Below are 16,275 nucleotides of genomic sequence, written 5' to 3'. Positions count from 1 at the left end.
GTCGGGGTTCCGGTCCCGCGGGCGCCCCCTGCTGGCGCGGCGGCGCGGTTGCCATGGGGACGGGCGCGGCCTGGAGGGCGCAGGCCCCGGAGCAGGCCCAGGCCCCGGAGGCGGCGGCGGCCGCAGCGCAAGATAAACAGGGGGTAACGGCCCGGAACGGGATGTCCGAGGGGCTCACGGTGGGGTCTCCCCGGCTCTCGCACATCCCCAGGGCAGTGTGTTAAACCCTATGTGCGGGTGAGGGTGAGCACAGCGCCAGCGGGGCCTCCTGCCCTGTGCACTGCGTCCCACCTGCCCAGCAAAAAGGAGCTTTTGCCTTAAAACCGCCCGAGGATGGTGCGTTGCGAGAGGCCTGCAGAGTCTCCTTTGAGTCCACGGGCAGGTTTAGCTGTGACAGGTAAAACTCTTCCTGCCCCGTCCTCTCCAGGGTGATGCTCCCACCACAGCATGGGTGGCTGAGCAGGACGTGTCCCCGCTCTGGGCCTTCACACTCAGCAGCCATGGCGTGAGGGGAGCCTGGGGGTGGTTTGTAGCACTGGGCTTTATCCTACGGTGGTTTGGGAGCAGTGGGGTATGGCTGCTGCAGTCCTGGGGGCTAAAAGTCACCTCAGCGCTTCTTGTCCTGGCGAGGAGTGTGCTGCCTGCACGGGGAGACTGCAGCAGAAATGGTAGAACGTGGATTGTAAGACCTGCTCTGTTCTAGCTCCCCACATTTTGTGCAGAGATAACGTCAAAAACGAGCCTTCTCCTCCACAAAGAAAAAAGCAGTTCTCAATGGTAATCTGTATTTATTTATTTATTTGTTTTCTCCTCAGAGTATGTGGTGCGGTTGATCCCCAGAAGCTTCTCAAGGGCAATTAAAGTGAGTCAGAGTGTGGGAGAATTTGTTGTGCTGAACCTTAATTTCTCTTTCTACGCAGCTGAGTCAGAGGAACTGCTTAGTGAAGAATCTGAAGAGGTTTCAGAAGCAGTTAGAAGGAGAAGCAGGAAAGCTTGAGGCAACAAAAAGTGCCTTTATTCCAAAGACCTTCAGAATGCCTTGAGTATCATTTATTTGTGGAAGAATTTCGCAAGAATCCTGGCATCACTTGGATTCTGAAACCAGTAAGTATGTGCTCTCCCAAGGAAAGTGAGACAGAGATGAATGGATGCCTTCGTTCTGTGGAGGAAGAGGAAAATATGCAGGAAATCCACAGGAGGAACTGGGCAGAGCAAGGTGGCTGGAAGCAGCAGTCCTCCTGGCCAGTCCCCTGGTCAACATGTACTACTAAAACACTTCTTCTGGTGTAACAGTTTATTTGAGCAGTAGAAAGACAGCTCAGTTTATTTGTAGAGCTGAAGTTAACTGTGGTGAAGATATAAAGTGCAGAATTCTTGTGTGGAGGAACAGATTGTGCTCCCAGGAGTTCTCGCTGTGGGGTTATGGCCAAGTTCATGCTCTGAAATCTTTCAGTACGGCTGCAGGTGTGCAAGAAGGTGTGTGTGTGCAGGGCAATTGTCTAATTTGACTTCTGGTTAAGTAGCATTCTAGGGCAGCCCCTAAAGATGGAGCTATGAAAACATCTGTTTAGTTTAGGGAAATCCTGCTATATTAGATGTCAGCCAGTGCAAATCCAGCCACTTATGGAGTGGACTTCTATCCTTAGAATGTGAAGAGATCACGGGAGACTCCATGAGCAGCCTGGAATGCAGGTTGGGGTGGATTTGATTGGCATTAACTTCTCTCTGCTCTGCAGTTAGAGACCTGAAGGGTAGCCTCATGCTCTGAATCACGTTAGTCCCCCCCAAACCTCTGTCTGTCTGGAGCTGTGCTGAACACAGCAACTTCCAGTTCAGCCAGCATCCTGGGGACTGAGGGGAAAAATGTGTTTCCTTTAGAAATAACAACACGTGGTGCTAAGGCATGCCTTGCTTCTGCCAGATGATTCAAGCCATTTAACATCATGAGTATCGTGCCGTGGTGCATAATTAAAAATACACCCATCTGTGAGACCCGGGAGCGAGCAGTCGCTTTGCTTTGCGCAGCAGGTCTGGCGAGGAGGCTGGGACAGGAGGATTCTCCTTACCCTGCGAGTCAGGCCCATCAGTAAAGGACACACTTGTGTGAAGTGAATGGGAGGTAATTATGCAAACTAACTTGTGAATTACAGCCAGGAGGATAGCAGCTAGTGATTATCTAACTCTACAAATGGGAACGTGTTAATTGGCAACAAAAAAACCTTATATTAAGCTGATTTTTATGCCCACAACCTCAATTAACATGGTAAAAAAAAAAAGAAGAGAGTAAACAAGGATGTATGAAAAGCCTGTGATTACTGAGATTATACCAACAACTTAAATGAAATAGTTTGTGGCTGACCTCAAAACTCACAGACAAGTAAAGATAAACTCCGTGTTACTACTTCTGTTGGTCTGTGCTCTTGAGCAGCCCCACATTGTGATGTCTCAGGTTGCCTGCTCCCACGTGCGGATGCAGTAGTAGGTCAGGACGTGCCCAGTGCCACATCCTGGGTCTGCGGGAGTCTGGACCTCCTTGGGAAGGTGCCCTGTGGAGTCTTGCTTCTCGACTGGCTTATCTGAGCCACTCCTCACCCACTTAGAATATATTGTGCAGCCTGGGCTGTCTTCATCGTCGTTCTGCTCTTGCTTGCCGTAGATCTCTGACATCCTTCATGACTTTCCTGTTTAATTAAGTTCTCCTCTAATGTACACAAATTTAAAATGTGACTTAAAAACACTCCCAACAACATATGTTGCGTTACTTATATTTTCGCAAGCATGTGACAGAGTTTGTTTATTCAGTACTGTGGAAGTTCCCCATAGGCTGGCTGCCCTTTCCTTCAGGAATCCTCCTAACACTTACAAATCTGAGCTTTTTCCACTAGAGAGCTGTTGTTGGATCCCCCTGTCCCCATAACCTTAAATAAATGTGCTTGCATACAAACAGATGATGAATCAGGTTATGCAAGGCTTCTACACTGAAATTCTGGGAAAGAGCAGGAAATGCTAATGTTAAAGCTGGTAACTCTGCTCTTCCCTCTGTGTGTTGGCAGGTCACAAGGTGAAGGAATTTGGTGTTGAAGGAAGGTGTTCTGAAAACTGAAGGATACCATTGATTGAAGAAGGTGAGAACGACTCTCTGTCTTCTCCTTGGGGAATATCCAACAGGCAATTTGGTTTTTTGCTCTTATTTCATTCTCTCCTTCTGCCAATAACTTGTTGTGTTCTCCTGTGTCTGTCTCGTGCAATGCTCCGTCACCGTTCCCCAGGGAAACAACAAAGTTTCTTACTGTGGCTTTTCCCAAATGGTGAGATATTTCATCTGGAATCTGACTTATACTTTATGTGCATGTTAATGTATAAACTTCCCATCTTAGGTCTAACACTAGGCAGCAATATCAGCAAATGGGTTATATGATACATTTCTCTGCACTTCATAGGTTGAGAGTTTATGTTCTAGTGACATCTCTAAGTGCAAACCACCATTATTATGCCAGAAACGGATTTCCTTGCCTTAATGCCCGGTTGCTCCTTTCCTCTTCTCCCAGTACATCCCACTGAAGGCCTGGTTATCCAGAGGTGAATTTGCTTGCTTTTCTAAGATGTGATTTACTCTGAATAGCAGAGATGATCACTGTATCCTACCTGTCTGTGTGTGCCATGAAGAAGGGTAAGAAAAGGCATGTAGAATTCTACTGCTGGGTATTGGATGCATCAGATGAACCTTGTCACTTCGGACTCCTGCAAACACCTAGGGGATTCGGCTGTCCTGTTGCTGCCACTGTCACCCTGTCTCTCTCCTGTCTTTTTTCATTGGAAAACTGGTGTCACCAGATCACTGGAAATGTCAGTTTGACAAATCAGCCAGGACCGAAGCTGAAATGTCAGTCCTGGTTTTATTGTTAGTGGTTGAATGTTGGCAGCCTTTCTTCTTCTTTAGCTTCACAGAATGTAAGGACAGGGTGATTCATGGGAGAGAACTATTTGATTTCCTTTGTGTCACACTTGCTACTCTATTGAGTTTGATAGCTTTCATTTGATTAACACATCTTCCTAAAAGGTATCCCACCTCAATTTGATGGCTTAGTAGACAGGAAAATCCATCACTTCTCTCTGTGAAAGTTCAGCAGAGTTCAGGCTTTCTCTAAATGATCAAAAGCCTTTCCAGAGTCGGGGTACAAGCTGTCTTGGGTGAAGGTGCACTGAGGTTTGGAGACGTGCTGACATGAAAAGCTTTGTACAGTACTAGCTCAAGCCAGTTGCTCTTTCATTTTCCAGATACCACTCTTGAGTACTTCTGATTTTTATATTTTCCCTGCATTTTTTAGTAAGATACCATCATGCAGTATTGGATTTAAGCTCAGGTGGTTGGAGCCTGTGATTACAGATGGGGAAGATAATTAATTGGCACTGGGGCAGAAGAGGACTGGTTAGTTTAGAGTGAGAATTCCGTATTTGCTTATTCAGTGTCTGTTTGTCTTTGATCCGTATCTCTCCTTTATTCCAGATGTTCATCTCACACATGTGGCACTGCAGAAGACTGTATGTGACTATGATCCCGGGAAGATCACTGTCTGCAGACAATTCCCCTGCTGCCTGCCATTGGGGCTCCTCTGGCAGATGGGAGCGAGCTGACCTCATCCTGCCGGCTGCCACACCGTGGACATGTGCTGCAGCCACTTAACTGTGCTGCCTTGTCTCCTGACACCCATAAATGTGATGTCGTTGATAGCAGCTCTAGCTGAGAGGCTGGGGTGAGCGTTCTGCTTTAACCGTTGCTTTGCAGCTGTCTGCACATCTATGAGACTGAGCTTTTTGACTTTAAACCTAATAACTTTCTGGTTAGTGCTTTGCTGAGATGTAGATATCTTACAGCTTAGCCCTTCACTTCTAAGACCTCGGCGGTACAACAGGGTTGACGTTGCTGCACACAGCTGTCACTGTTACGCTTCCTCTCTCAAGAGGTGGCAGTTGAGGGAAAGAGAGAAAGAGGGAGGAAAAAAAATATTAAATGGGATGTCAGATCCCTCATGAATCTGAGATGAGAGTCAGTGTTCGAGAGTGATGGCGGATAGTGTTGAACTTCCCATTTTATGGGCTGTTCCCTCTATAAATCTCTCTTATCTGTATGGGAAGGAGAATCTTTGCAGTACCCTGATAGAAGGTAAGATGCTGGTTGCTGTTAGGGAACTTCAGAAGGTGATTAGCAGTGACAAACACTGCTTTGAGCTATGACATCCTGATCCATCAGGATCTAAAGTCATAAGGGTGTTAATAAATATACAAGGGGTTGTAGTATCAGGCCAGGTACTTGCCCTGGGAAATGGGTGTCTTGTGATGCACCTGTGTCTTGTAGGTAGGTGCTTGCAAGCTGGCTCTGAGCGAGCCAGTCTGGAACTGCAGGTCGAGTGTAGAGAGGTTTGAACTGTTTTACATGAAGGGAGCTGATGTCCAGAGGAAATCCAGCTGGATTTGCTCAGGGTGTCAGAGTTTATCAGCTGGGTGTGGCACGCTGTAACTTCGCCTGTAGGATCTCTCACACTGTGCTGTGAAACCTGGCCAATTTGGCTATTTCTGGAATATGTTCCCCTCCAAGTTATCAGCATATCACAAGTATCGCAGCACTTGCCAGAGAGGGAGGGGTTACCATCATCTCTTCTCCTGCTTGTGTGTCTTACAGCAGTGCCCCATCAGCCCTGATAAACCTCCAGCCAGTGCCCTTTGGCTGCCAGCACTAAACACGACCCATGTCTGTGGTACACGGGCTACAAGGCAAACCCCAACCAAAAGAGGTCCCTCCTGCCAATTGTAGAGAAAAGGATTCCATGGGACTTGAGGGTATTTAAAACAAAACAACAAAAAAACCCCCTTTAAAACATAACGTGATTCTAGATATTTTTTTTCTTACATACAAGTTTCCTCACTGGCTAAGTGAAAACTATGTATCATTAAAGTTCAGCTGAAATTCTCGGAATTTTATCTGCTACATGTGCAGCCCAAGTATTGCAACAGCAGGAACCTGAGAGTGCAACTGCCTTGTAATTACGGGAGTTGAGAAAAACAGAAACAGCACATAGTACTTCGGAAATGACAAGCAAATAGGATTATTAGTCCTTCAGCCTTAATCATGTAAAGCACAAGCAGTACAATAGGTAAGGAAATTTCCCTTAGATATGATTTATGTCAACGGTGCTCTCCTAGCAAATGCCTTCTCTAATTTACTTCCTTTTAACTCTCTGTCTAACAAGACGTGGTAGCTGGTGTAACTGTTACAGCCCTGCGTCCTGTCAGCATCAGTCCAATATTTCACGTGGTGCCACTGGGGACAGCTTTATTTCAAATGAGCAGATAAATACATCTCAGCTGTGGTCCTGAATAGCTCTAATTTGCACAATCTACTCAGTTCGTAGCCTCAAACCAAATGACTGCTTAGGCAGCCTGCACGCAAAGAGCTGGAGTAACTTCAGTTGGTCAGGAAACAAATGGATCAGAATGAAAGTCCTCGATGTCATCACAGAGCTCAGATAGTGCTGCTGGGCTCTCGTAGAAGAGCTGTTTGAACACCCTGTTGTGCTAGGAAACCGTTCCCAGGAAACATCCACCACTAAAAAAGGGTTAATGCTCATTCTGTGAATTCTCCTCAGCATTTACGGCTTCAGCTAGACTTTGGTTTTCACTTGTATGTCTTTCTGGAAGCTAGAGGCATTTTTTTTTTTTTTTCTTTAGTACCATCGAGAACAGGAATAGAAACTTTGCAATAAGCTCAGAATGTTCTTTGGCTCAGCACATGGGAAAGAGATTTGGGGTTGGATTTCCTATTGCTTCACACTTACTCCTGCCTGCTAGCAGGGTAACGATTTTGTAGACAGGCGTTTCTCTTAGATGAGCCATTGGCAAAATTGCCTGTTTCTCCCTAATTTACTGTTGTCGCATCTCCTCTGCTGGCTTCTGGAGGTGAATGCTTCACCCTCCCTCACTGCCAGTAGCCAGGAAGACTGGAAACTCTAAGTGTCATCTTTTCAAAGACACACTTCATATTGTGGCCAGGGAGAGCAGGCGGGCAAAGATGTTTATTACCTTTTAAGGGGTTTTATTGAAATGTTTGCAATGGATGGTCTAGTTCCATGTCTTTCTTGGCACCTGGTGATAATACTCTAACCTTTATAGTGATTAAATTATGATTTTCCAGAAACAGAGCAAAGTAAGCAAGCACGCTGCCCCTTCAGAGTGGGGAAAACAAAGCAGCACGGGGCTGCAGAGGGAGCGGAGTCCGTGTCAGAGCTGGGACTTGCACAAGAGCCCTCTTTCAGAGGCCTTTCTGCATTGTGCCTCCTACACTTACTGCTTCTGGAGTGCTCTGTTCCAAGCAGCTTGTCTTGCAGCACTTTGTGATTGATTTTACAACTGTGCTAACCTGAGATATTAATAGTAGAAAGATGTCCACTGCTTTCAGCTGTCCAGCTTTGTCTCTGATTGTCTGGGAGTTTATTCCTGTGTGCAGACAGATAATTGTCATTGCTCAGGTACTTCAGTATGTGTATTGGATGTTGTAGGCTTGGGGAAGGGGGGAAGGAGAAGCATGTTGGAGGCTTTGACTTGATGGGGAAGGATGGGAGTGTCAGCAGAGGGGAAGACCTGGGTTCTCCAGTGAATGAGAACATCATGACAAATACACATTTAGGGTGCCCTGCTCGAGCCCTTAAGCTCTCTGCACACCAGCAAGAGGAGAGCACACACCTTGCACTCAAAACCAAAAGGTGTGTGAGCTCTTACAGGGTTAAGAAACCAAAAGGAGCAAATGCTTTCCAAAAGTGGATGTAAGTGCCCAGGCTGCAGCAGCACTGTTGAAAACAAGCATGTAAATGTAGTGGGAACAGTTTTGTTCATAGTCCTGCTTTTCAAGCGTCAAGTCACAGCAGGCTGCTTCATATGCCAGCTCTGCTGCAAAAACTGTTCTACAGTCACTGTGGTGACTGGTTACTGGGCACTTTCCTGAGTCTAGTTGTCTACCTTGCTTTTGGGAAGTAGTACTCGGACTCTGAAGTCATACCTCTGAGGCTGACATGTATTGTAACTTTATTTTGCCGTACACAGCTCAGTGTGCCTGCGATCATCTCTGGCTGTAGTTTCTAACTAAAAACACAAGTATAGCTTCACCTGAAAGTAGGACATCACCTCACCTCTAGTGTGCCTGCGATCATCTCTGGCTGTAGTTCCTAACTAACAAAACACAAGTACAGCTGCACCTGAAAGTAGGACATCACCTCACCTCCACAGGAAGGAAGAGTAAGGGGATGTGTGACTGCCCTGTTAACATTTTCTTTGCAAGCTGCTAGGGAAGATGACGGGAAGAAACAACTGAAACAGCTTTTCAGGAATCTTCCTGCACAGCAGAAAGTGTAATGCTGATCCTGAGCTTGGGATGGGAGAGATTGCCATGGATGAAGTTCACTCTCTTTTTCCTCCTATCAAGACAGCAGCAGGTCCCACTTCTCTCTGGCCACTGCTGACTTAGCACAAGATGCTGGCCTTCTGCTTCTGAAGGTTCCCCAGCTTGGAAGCTTGAATGAAGTATTTCATAGTGGCTGACACAAGACACAAGGGACGCTGGCTTCTCAGCTGTCCACCTGCGCTCGCAGAGCTTAGTTTCGTACCATGTAAGAAAATCAAAGGGCTAAACACATTCTGTAGAGCAAAACAAAGCTCTTAGGGAAGGCAGGCACCTGGTCCTCCTACTGCTACTACTATGGAAACATGTCAGAGCAGAAAACCTGTTGCCATGATACTGTAAAAATAACCTCGCCATCACATGTTGGGGAGACGCTGGCTGGCTGTACTACACGGGTTGTGTAAGAGTGTGGCTCTAACACCGGGACTTGGCGCCGTGCGCTGCCTCTCGCCTCCAGAGGAGATGCAATTTTCTGAAAAAGCTACAGGCAAGATAGGTCAGGTAATAAGTCGATGCTGTTTTTAAACTGCGTATCTGAAACTTAAGCCTGAAGTGAACGGCTTTGCTGCTTGCACTTCTACATTCAGGGCACGTGGCGTTAGCTACAGAATTTTAAAACTTAGATCAAGCAGTGGTAGTTGGCTGCTTAGATTTAAAGAAATCACACCTCATTTTTTAAGGAGTCTGAAACAGGGTATTTTTGGAGCTCTGTATAATTTGAAGAATGTGTGGAACCGGACAGGCTGCCTGGAGGAGGGATGGCTGGAAGGTGGTCAGGGAGCCAGGAGAACGGTGGTGCCGTGTTTGAAGTTCTGCTCAGCGGTGCAGAAGGGAAGAGATCAAGGGATCAGGCCTCTGCATTACGTGTGAGAGGTTTGACAGAAGGGGTGAGCTACCTCGAGAGCTGGAGAAAGAAGGACAACTGCCATATTTAAAGTTTTTAAATTCTTTAAGGAAGTATCTTTACAGAAGTTCAAAAAAGAAAGGGCACTTCTCTGTACACAGAAAAAAATCACACCGTAATCCATTAGCAATTATGACTAACTGTTTTTAAAAAAAAATCTTATCTTTAACAATTGTTGGGGGGTAGCAAATGCAGACTAAGGAGGGTAGTGTAGAAGACAATAAGTGTTAAAATCTTTGAAGAAATCAGTTTTCCTTCTACTACAAGACAGCCTCAGTGACTATTGCTGCTCAGCCCTCCTCAGGCTGCTTTTTTAAAAATATACATACATTTTATCCCCTCATCTAGTTTTGAAAGCCTCCTTTCTGTGGTTAACAGCAGAACATGTTTTCCCAATGAGACTAAAAGGATGCTTCCTGCCCCTATCCCTCCCTACAAATCTTAAAGAGATTCCTGACGTGCTTCAGATGTATAGTTTGGCTTTGTTTTAATACCACAGGCACGCACAACTCCTCTTCTGTGCTTCGGGCAGGCTGTGGATTCCCAATTCCTCCTACTCCTGTTCCCAACGCGACAAAGAACCAACTCTGAAGCCAAACTCCAGAAGAGCTCGCATAAAAAAAAAAAGCAAGAAGGAACAGACACACAGAGTTAGGAATGCCCCGCTGCTCTGATTTTAATAATCCCATTTCTACCCTGGCCACGGGCATTTGCCCATCGCTGTGTCCCAGCCCGTGCCTCTGCCACCTGGGCAAGGAGCAGGAAAGGGTTTGTCATCCAAGGAAACTGTGGTGGTGTAGCTGAGGAGCCAAATGCTTCCCAGCACCCACCAGAGATCTCACCCGAGGCAGGCTCCAGGCACACTAGTGTCCTCCTGCAAACCCCCAAAGCCATGGCTGTTGCAGCGTGAGCTCCACGGGTGACAGCCCAAGGATGTGACGATGGCACGGCCACCTCAGCCCTCCAGGATGCGATTGATAAGCTTCATTTCCTCAGCAGTCATGGGGTTCAGGTTAAATCCCTTCAGCTCGGCTTTACCTGAGAGAACGCACAGAAAAATCAGGATTTCACTACAAAATAAGCGAAACGGTCCACGTGAAAGTCCAGAGGGGCTGTGGGGAGGGCAGGGGCAGCAGTGGAAGGGATGTGGGAGCCCATTTAACATGCTGGTGGGTGACAGCTCTGCACCAGGAGCCATACAATACTGCTGGAGCCGGGCAGGAATAGCACAGCCAGCGGGAAAGGGGCTGCAGGAACACACAGAGCTCAGGAGTTTCTGGATCCTCCTCCTGACACATGATGTCTGCTCCCAGACACTGAGAAGTTTCCAGAACAGGAGAGTTTACCTTGAGCCTCGAAGAGGCGGTTGACCTTCACGCGCAGCTCTTTCCGGAGGTTGTTTATCTCCTCATCCAGATGTTCCTGGTCTGGGACAAGCGGGGCAGGAGCGAGGAGGACATCAGGCTCTGGGGTGAAGGCTCAACCTCCCGTGGGTCACTCAGCGTGGAAGGCCAGGCCTGGGGGGCTGGAGAGGGCTCCCCCCCGGCTGTGCTGGGGTCCCACCCGTCCCTCTGCTGCCCACGGGGCTCAGCCCCAGGTTGCTTCATGCCCAAAGGTGCTTCCCAGGGGCACAGACAAGTGATGGCCAGAATCTGCCTGGGCCTGCCAGCAGGAGGTTTTGGGCACTTTGAAGCCCAGCGCTGGGCAGAACCCTGTTTTTTTTTTTCTAAATAAGACCTAATAAGATTTTTCTAAAATCTTCTTAGAGTTAAGACTGTGCACACAAAGCCCCTGGGGCCGCCGGCCTCACCCTTCTGCAGCATCTCCTTGGTCTTGCCTTTTGGGAGCTCGATGAACATGTTCCCGAAGCAGACCATGGCCTTGCCTGGGGGTGGAGAGGAGGGAAAGGGACGGGGGAAAGGGAGAGGCTTTATCAGAGGAGCTTTTCCCCCCGGTCGCGCAGCCGTTCCCCGGTTTGCGGGGCTCCCGGCGGGCGCAGCCGGTCAGGGCCGGGCCCCAGCCTCACCGTCGGGCTCCGGGTCCTTCTGCAGCGCCCGTAGGGCCTCCCGGTTCCGGTTCCTCTTCACGTCCAGGTCTACGATCTGCAAGCGGGACAGAGGGGCAGCCGTGGCTCGGTGCTTCCGGCGGCGGAAGCGGGGGGGAGCCCCACCGCCCGGTGGCAGCGCGCCCCCTGGCGGCCGAGCCGGGCGCTGCCCACAGACCCCCGCACCGGCTCCGTACCCCCGGGATGGGGACGGTCCCCGCCCGCCGCCCGGCAGAAGGACGGAGCCACCGAACGGCGCTGAGCCCCGGCGGCGGGGGGTCCCGGCCCCCAGCCCCGCTCCCCTCGCCGCGGGGGTCGCCTGAATTATTGATGCCTTGTCACCACCGGGTCCCTCTCCCCCCTTCCCCCCTCTCCTCTCCCTCGCCGCTCGCTGTCGGGCAGCTGGGCTCTTTAGAGCATCAGGTTGCCTTTCTCTCCCCCCCCTTTTTTTTTTTCTCCCCAGAACGCACTAAAGAGCACTAAAAGCGCCGGCTGATGAGCTCAGATTTCCTTTCATGCAGCTGGGTCACTCGTCCAGAGCTCGGGGGGTGAAGGCCTGCTGTCCCCAAGGAGGGGAGATGGCTCTGGTCCCGGTGACTTGGCTCACCCTCCGCCAGCCCCGGTGCCCCCCGATCTGCACCAGGCAGGGACCAGCCTTTTTGGAAGCTCGTGGCAGCCTCAAGGTTCTGCCAAGGGCACCGCATCAGTTTTTGGCCCTGAACGACCCTGCCTACAGGAAGAGGGAATTATGGCCCCTCAAAATAGCTTTTATCTCCTTTTTTTTCCAGCCCACCCCAGCCTGTGAGCAAGAGAAAATAGAGAAATGGGGTGTCAGAGGTGCAGGAAGACCCAGTCACTGATGACAAGGACTGGCAGACCCTAGCTGTGTGAGCTCTGTGATGGGAGAAAGGCCCCAGGAGCCCACCTGGGCCTGGCAGGTAATGGGGGACACGGGTTTTCATGTCCTGTGTCCCTGCTCCAGACAGAGTCCCAAAGCAGTGCTGCTCCTTCCTGGTGAAACTGCTCGGTTCCCAGCTCAGAGCCTGTGCAGGTGCTGGTCCTGCTCCTGCTGCTTACTGGTAATGATGTGCTGAATGCTTGCCTGGGGTTCTGCACCCCCAGATTGCCCAGAAAGAGCTGACTGACCTTCAGTGTGGCAGTGCTGCTCCCTGGTCACAACTTCTGGCTGGTGCTGCCAAGTCCCTTCCCGCAGCAGAGCTGGCCATGCCATTACTGCCTCCCTGACAATGTCATTCGGTGTCCTGTGGTGACAGTGACACCGTTACTTCCAGAGGTCTGTCCTGGATTGGTGCTTTTATGGGAGGAAGCCCTGGTGACATCCCTGAGACACTGATTGTGGTGTGGGGGAGAGGAGAAGCTCCAGTGGCAGGGAGGGACCTGCCGTGTTGGCTCGTGCTCTTCATGGGACTCATTTTGGTGAGAAGTTGCCCAAAGGGTGTGGAGTGACCCCCAACACCACAACACCTCCAGGCTACTGGGGACGGGGATGGTCACATGGGGACTACAGGGGACAAGGATGGAGGGAGCAAGGCAGCGGCTGGCCAGTGGTCACCACACTTCTGTGGGCAAATAATCCCTTAACGGAGATTACCCAGATCGGAAGATTACTGGCCCTAATCCCATAAGGTCATTTGTTACAGTTAACTGGGGAGAGCTCCTCCGTCTGCGGCAGCGTGTGCTAAAATAAGGTGGCTTCCAGGCGAGTGGTGGAAACGAGCAGTTATGCACAGCATCCTGGCCAGGCTGGGAGTGATTCAGACTCAGGTTGGATTTTTTCCTGACATCAACCAAAAGAGGCAGCGGGATTGGGGCTGGGTGCCAATGCTGGAAAACGCTCCTTTTTCGATGGGGGTGGCTGGCTGGAGATCTACAGACTGAACAGGGGGCAGCTGCTTCCCATCCACCATTTCAGTGTTGGCTCCTGCAGAGTCCCAGTGGGACAGGGGCACTGGGGTTGGCTGCAGAGTGGGATGCAGGACATGGGATGGGACATGGGATGCAGGACGTGGGTCTGCTTTTTTCCTGCAGCCTCACACCACTTCATCCAACATGGAGTGATTGGCTTCAGCTTTCTGCCAGGCACGAAGGCAGCATTTGATCCTTGTTGCTTTGATGGGATGAGAAGAGAAGAGCATCTGATTCTCAGGATGTGTGCTGGGACCCTCATTAGAGATGGAGCTACATTTACCTCCCAGGGGGACACATTTTTCAGACCAGTGACAAAAAGCTCTGTGGGGCAGTGAAAGCTCCAGCCATCTGTCCTGCCACACACGCATGGACACAGCCTCTTAAGATTGAGGTTTGGCTGCAGAGCTTGGAGCTGGAGGTGGTGCTTGGGAAGCATGGCCTGGCTGGGTGGTGACTGTCCCCTTCAGAGGGCTGGAAACCTTGTCCCACCACCTCCACCAGCAGCCCTTGCACTGCCCAGTGAGGCGAGGAGGAAGGAGTGCTTTTAAAGTCAGTGTGGGAGGGATGGGGTTGGGGTGGGAATGGGGACAGGGTGGACATAGTGGAGGGATGGGGACAGGCTCTCTGTGACCTGACAGCAGCAGAGGGAAGCACAGTGACCATCTGGGGTTGCCAGTGACAGTGCGATGAAGGCAGGGTTTTGCCAGGGATGGAGGGCAGCATGGAGGGACAGGGCCCTCTCTCCCCAGGAATGAGGGATCCAGCTCAGCGCAGGCATGAGGGAAGCTGCAGCTGAGTCTGCTGTGGCAGGAGGGATGGCAGAGCCATAGGCACCAGAAAAACATTCCCAGGGCAGCGAGTGGTGGCTGGTGCTGTGCTCTGCAGGCCTCTCCCCAGCCAAGCTTTGAGCCAGCCACAACTCATCATGGATTTCTCCTCCTGGATCTGGCGCTGGGGACAAGCCTTTTGCTTGGAAGCTGGACTCTGCCCAGGGAGCAGAGGTCCATTTGGACCAGTTGCATGTTTATGTGCCCACTGGGAACCAGGCAGTCGGAAGGACAGGCTGCCCACTGGCTGCCGGGGCTGCTTTTCTTTGCTGTGTATTTTGTTGTGGAAAGAGCAGGGTTTGGTTTCAGCATGTTCCTTTTTCTTCCTTGCAGCACTTTTATGTATGCAGCTAGAAACTCTCCCTGCCTGCTGACAGCTGCACGGGAAGACTTCAGGGATGTTTATAGGGTTTTTTTTTTCCTCTCTCATTTTTTCCTGTGGCTGCTGGGGCCTGTTGTTAAGATAAATCAGACTTCAAACCACAGTCCCTGAGTTCTCAAGCTGTGGATTTTTAACTCTGCTTTCAGAGGGGCATTTCACTGTCAGTGAAGGAAGATGGGTCCATCTTTCCCTGGTGTCCAGGTCCTCACTCCCTGGAGTTATGCCCACCACTGAGGTGGCAGAGGCTCTGCTCCATTGCCCAGCCAGGACAGAGACTCACCAGAGACTGAGCCCAGACAGGGCTGGGGCTGGCTGGGCATCAGCAGGGACTCTGGTCAGTGGAGTCCTTCCGCTGACCGATGGCAGATGAAAGGCTCCTTTCGTCAGGCTCTGGGATGCTGGGAGCATCCCCTCCCCCCAGGCAGGCATTTGTCGAGGGGATCTGTCAGGAGCATCTCAAGGTTAGATATTTAAGTCATATTACCCATGCTAATACATACAGCACTGGGAGAGGGCCTGACTCTGCTCCCTTGTGCTGACTAACGCCTTCCCCTCCCTGCTTGTTCCCTTGGTTTTGTACACCAGGAACCCAGACTCACCCCAGGTTTGTGCTCATCCCTCTTGCTGCTCTACAAGGTGGAGTTTGGAACTTTGACTTATTTCCTGGGATAAAACACGCTGCCCCTCGCTGTGTGCTGTGGCGTGCTCACCGTGGGCCAGGCTCCAGCCACGCGCGTGGCTCCTGTGCAAGCAGACACGTGGGGCTGAGCCTCGGGGGCTGAAATGCAGCGAGCAAGAAAGAGTCTGTCCCTCTGGGCTGGAGGTTGAAGCTGCCTTCATGAGGCAGCTGCCTGCATGTGATCATCCTCCCTGGAGAAATCCTGCAAAGGAGCAGAAAGCCCTTTCCCTCCCGGCACTGCCAGGGATGCCGGCACAGTGCTGCTCCTCGTGCGAGCACAGGTCCCATGGCACTACCAGCCCCTCGTACTGCCAGGCAGCCCAGCACAGCCTGGCTCTGCCAGACGCTGCATCTGACCTCTGATGGGCAACAAACAGCAGAGAAATGGTGGGGCAGAGCTGAGGAGCAGGACAGTATCTGAGCACACATGCACCCAACCCCCAGTGCCCCAGGTCCACCTGGAGACCCTGGTGCTTCACCTGGTTGTGTGGCTCTTCGGGGACTTCCCCAGGGCTGGGACCCTCTCTCCAAAGCAGGGCTCGGGTCCAGCCCACCAGGTCCCTGCTAGGACACCCACACAGGCTGTCTCAGCCTGTGTCCCTGCCCAGATGAAGGAGAGGCACCAGCAGCATCTCCGTCCACCCAGGCCAGTGTGGGGCTCACACCACCCTGTTCCCCTCCGGGGCCGGACCCATGAGCAGGATCTTGCCTGGGCCGAGACTCGGGGCCGGGGGAGCCCAAGGCCACCCAAAAGCTGCCGAGGGAGCTTCGGTCCGTGACGAGCTGGGTGGGGGTGGTGTCGGACAGCATCACCGCTGCCCCGGGGGTCCGTCGGGAACGGGGCGGGGCGCGGGGAGGCACCCGCTGGCACCGGGCAAGGCGTCAGCGGGGGCCAAGCGGCCCTGGCAGGCGGGGAAAACGGGGGGGGTCGAGACCGAGGGGGGGAGAGGCCGGTTGCCCTTCCTGGCGGGGGCGCAGGGAGGCGCCCACCGGTACCGGGAGCTCCCCCGGGACCCCGCGGCGGCGCCTAGGAGGCGGCCGCCCCTTTCGGAGGGGGAGCG

The 16,275-nt window shown here is 51.4% G+C and overlaps 2 protein-coding genes across 2 annotated transcripts; one reads left to right on the top strand and one right to left on the bottom strand.

The window, feature by feature from the left end:
- The first annotated feature begins 53 nt into the window (after window positions 1-53).
- On the top strand, window positions 54-8,179 carry TTLL9 (tubulin tyrosine ligase like 9). Its single transcript, XM_014954751.1, is given in 11 exon segments — window positions 54-179; window positions 921-1,039; window positions 1,041-1,112; window positions 3,054-3,117; window positions 3,549-3,670; window positions 4,787-4,841; window positions 5,053-5,228; window positions 5,230-5,262; window positions 6,918-7,005; window positions 7,007-7,056; window positions 7,554-8,179. Coding segments are annotated over 11 exon segments (1,173 nt in total). The 3' UTR covers window positions 7,822-8,179.
- A 1,825-nt stretch (window positions 8,180-10,004) lies between these two features.
- PDRG1 (p53 and DNA damage regulated 1) lies at window positions 10,005-16,024 on the bottom strand. Its single transcript, XM_014954738.1, has 5 exons — window positions 15,878-16,024; window positions 11,380-11,563; window positions 11,164-11,238; window positions 10,700-10,780; window positions 10,005-10,391 (listed from the first exon to the last, which is right to left on the bottom strand). Exons 1-5 carry the CDS (start codon window positions 16,022-16,024, stop codon window positions 10,309-10,311), a joined length of 570 nt encoding a protein of 189 aa, XP_014810224.1. The 3' UTR covers window positions 10,005-10,308.
- Between the last annotated feature and the right edge of the window lie 251 nt (window positions 16,025-16,275).

The sequence above is a fragment of the Calidris pugnax genome, unplaced genomic scaffold (genome assembly GCF_001431845.1).
Source record: "Calidris pugnax isolate Ruff unplaced genomic scaffold, ASM143184v1 scaffold50, whole genome shotgun sequence".
Classification (NCBI taxonomy): Eukaryota; Metazoa; Chordata; class Aves; order Charadriiformes; family Scolopacidae; genus Calidris; species Calidris pugnax.
Note: the sequence above shows the minus strand (reverse complement) of the source record. Positions and strands in the feature narration are given on the sequence as shown.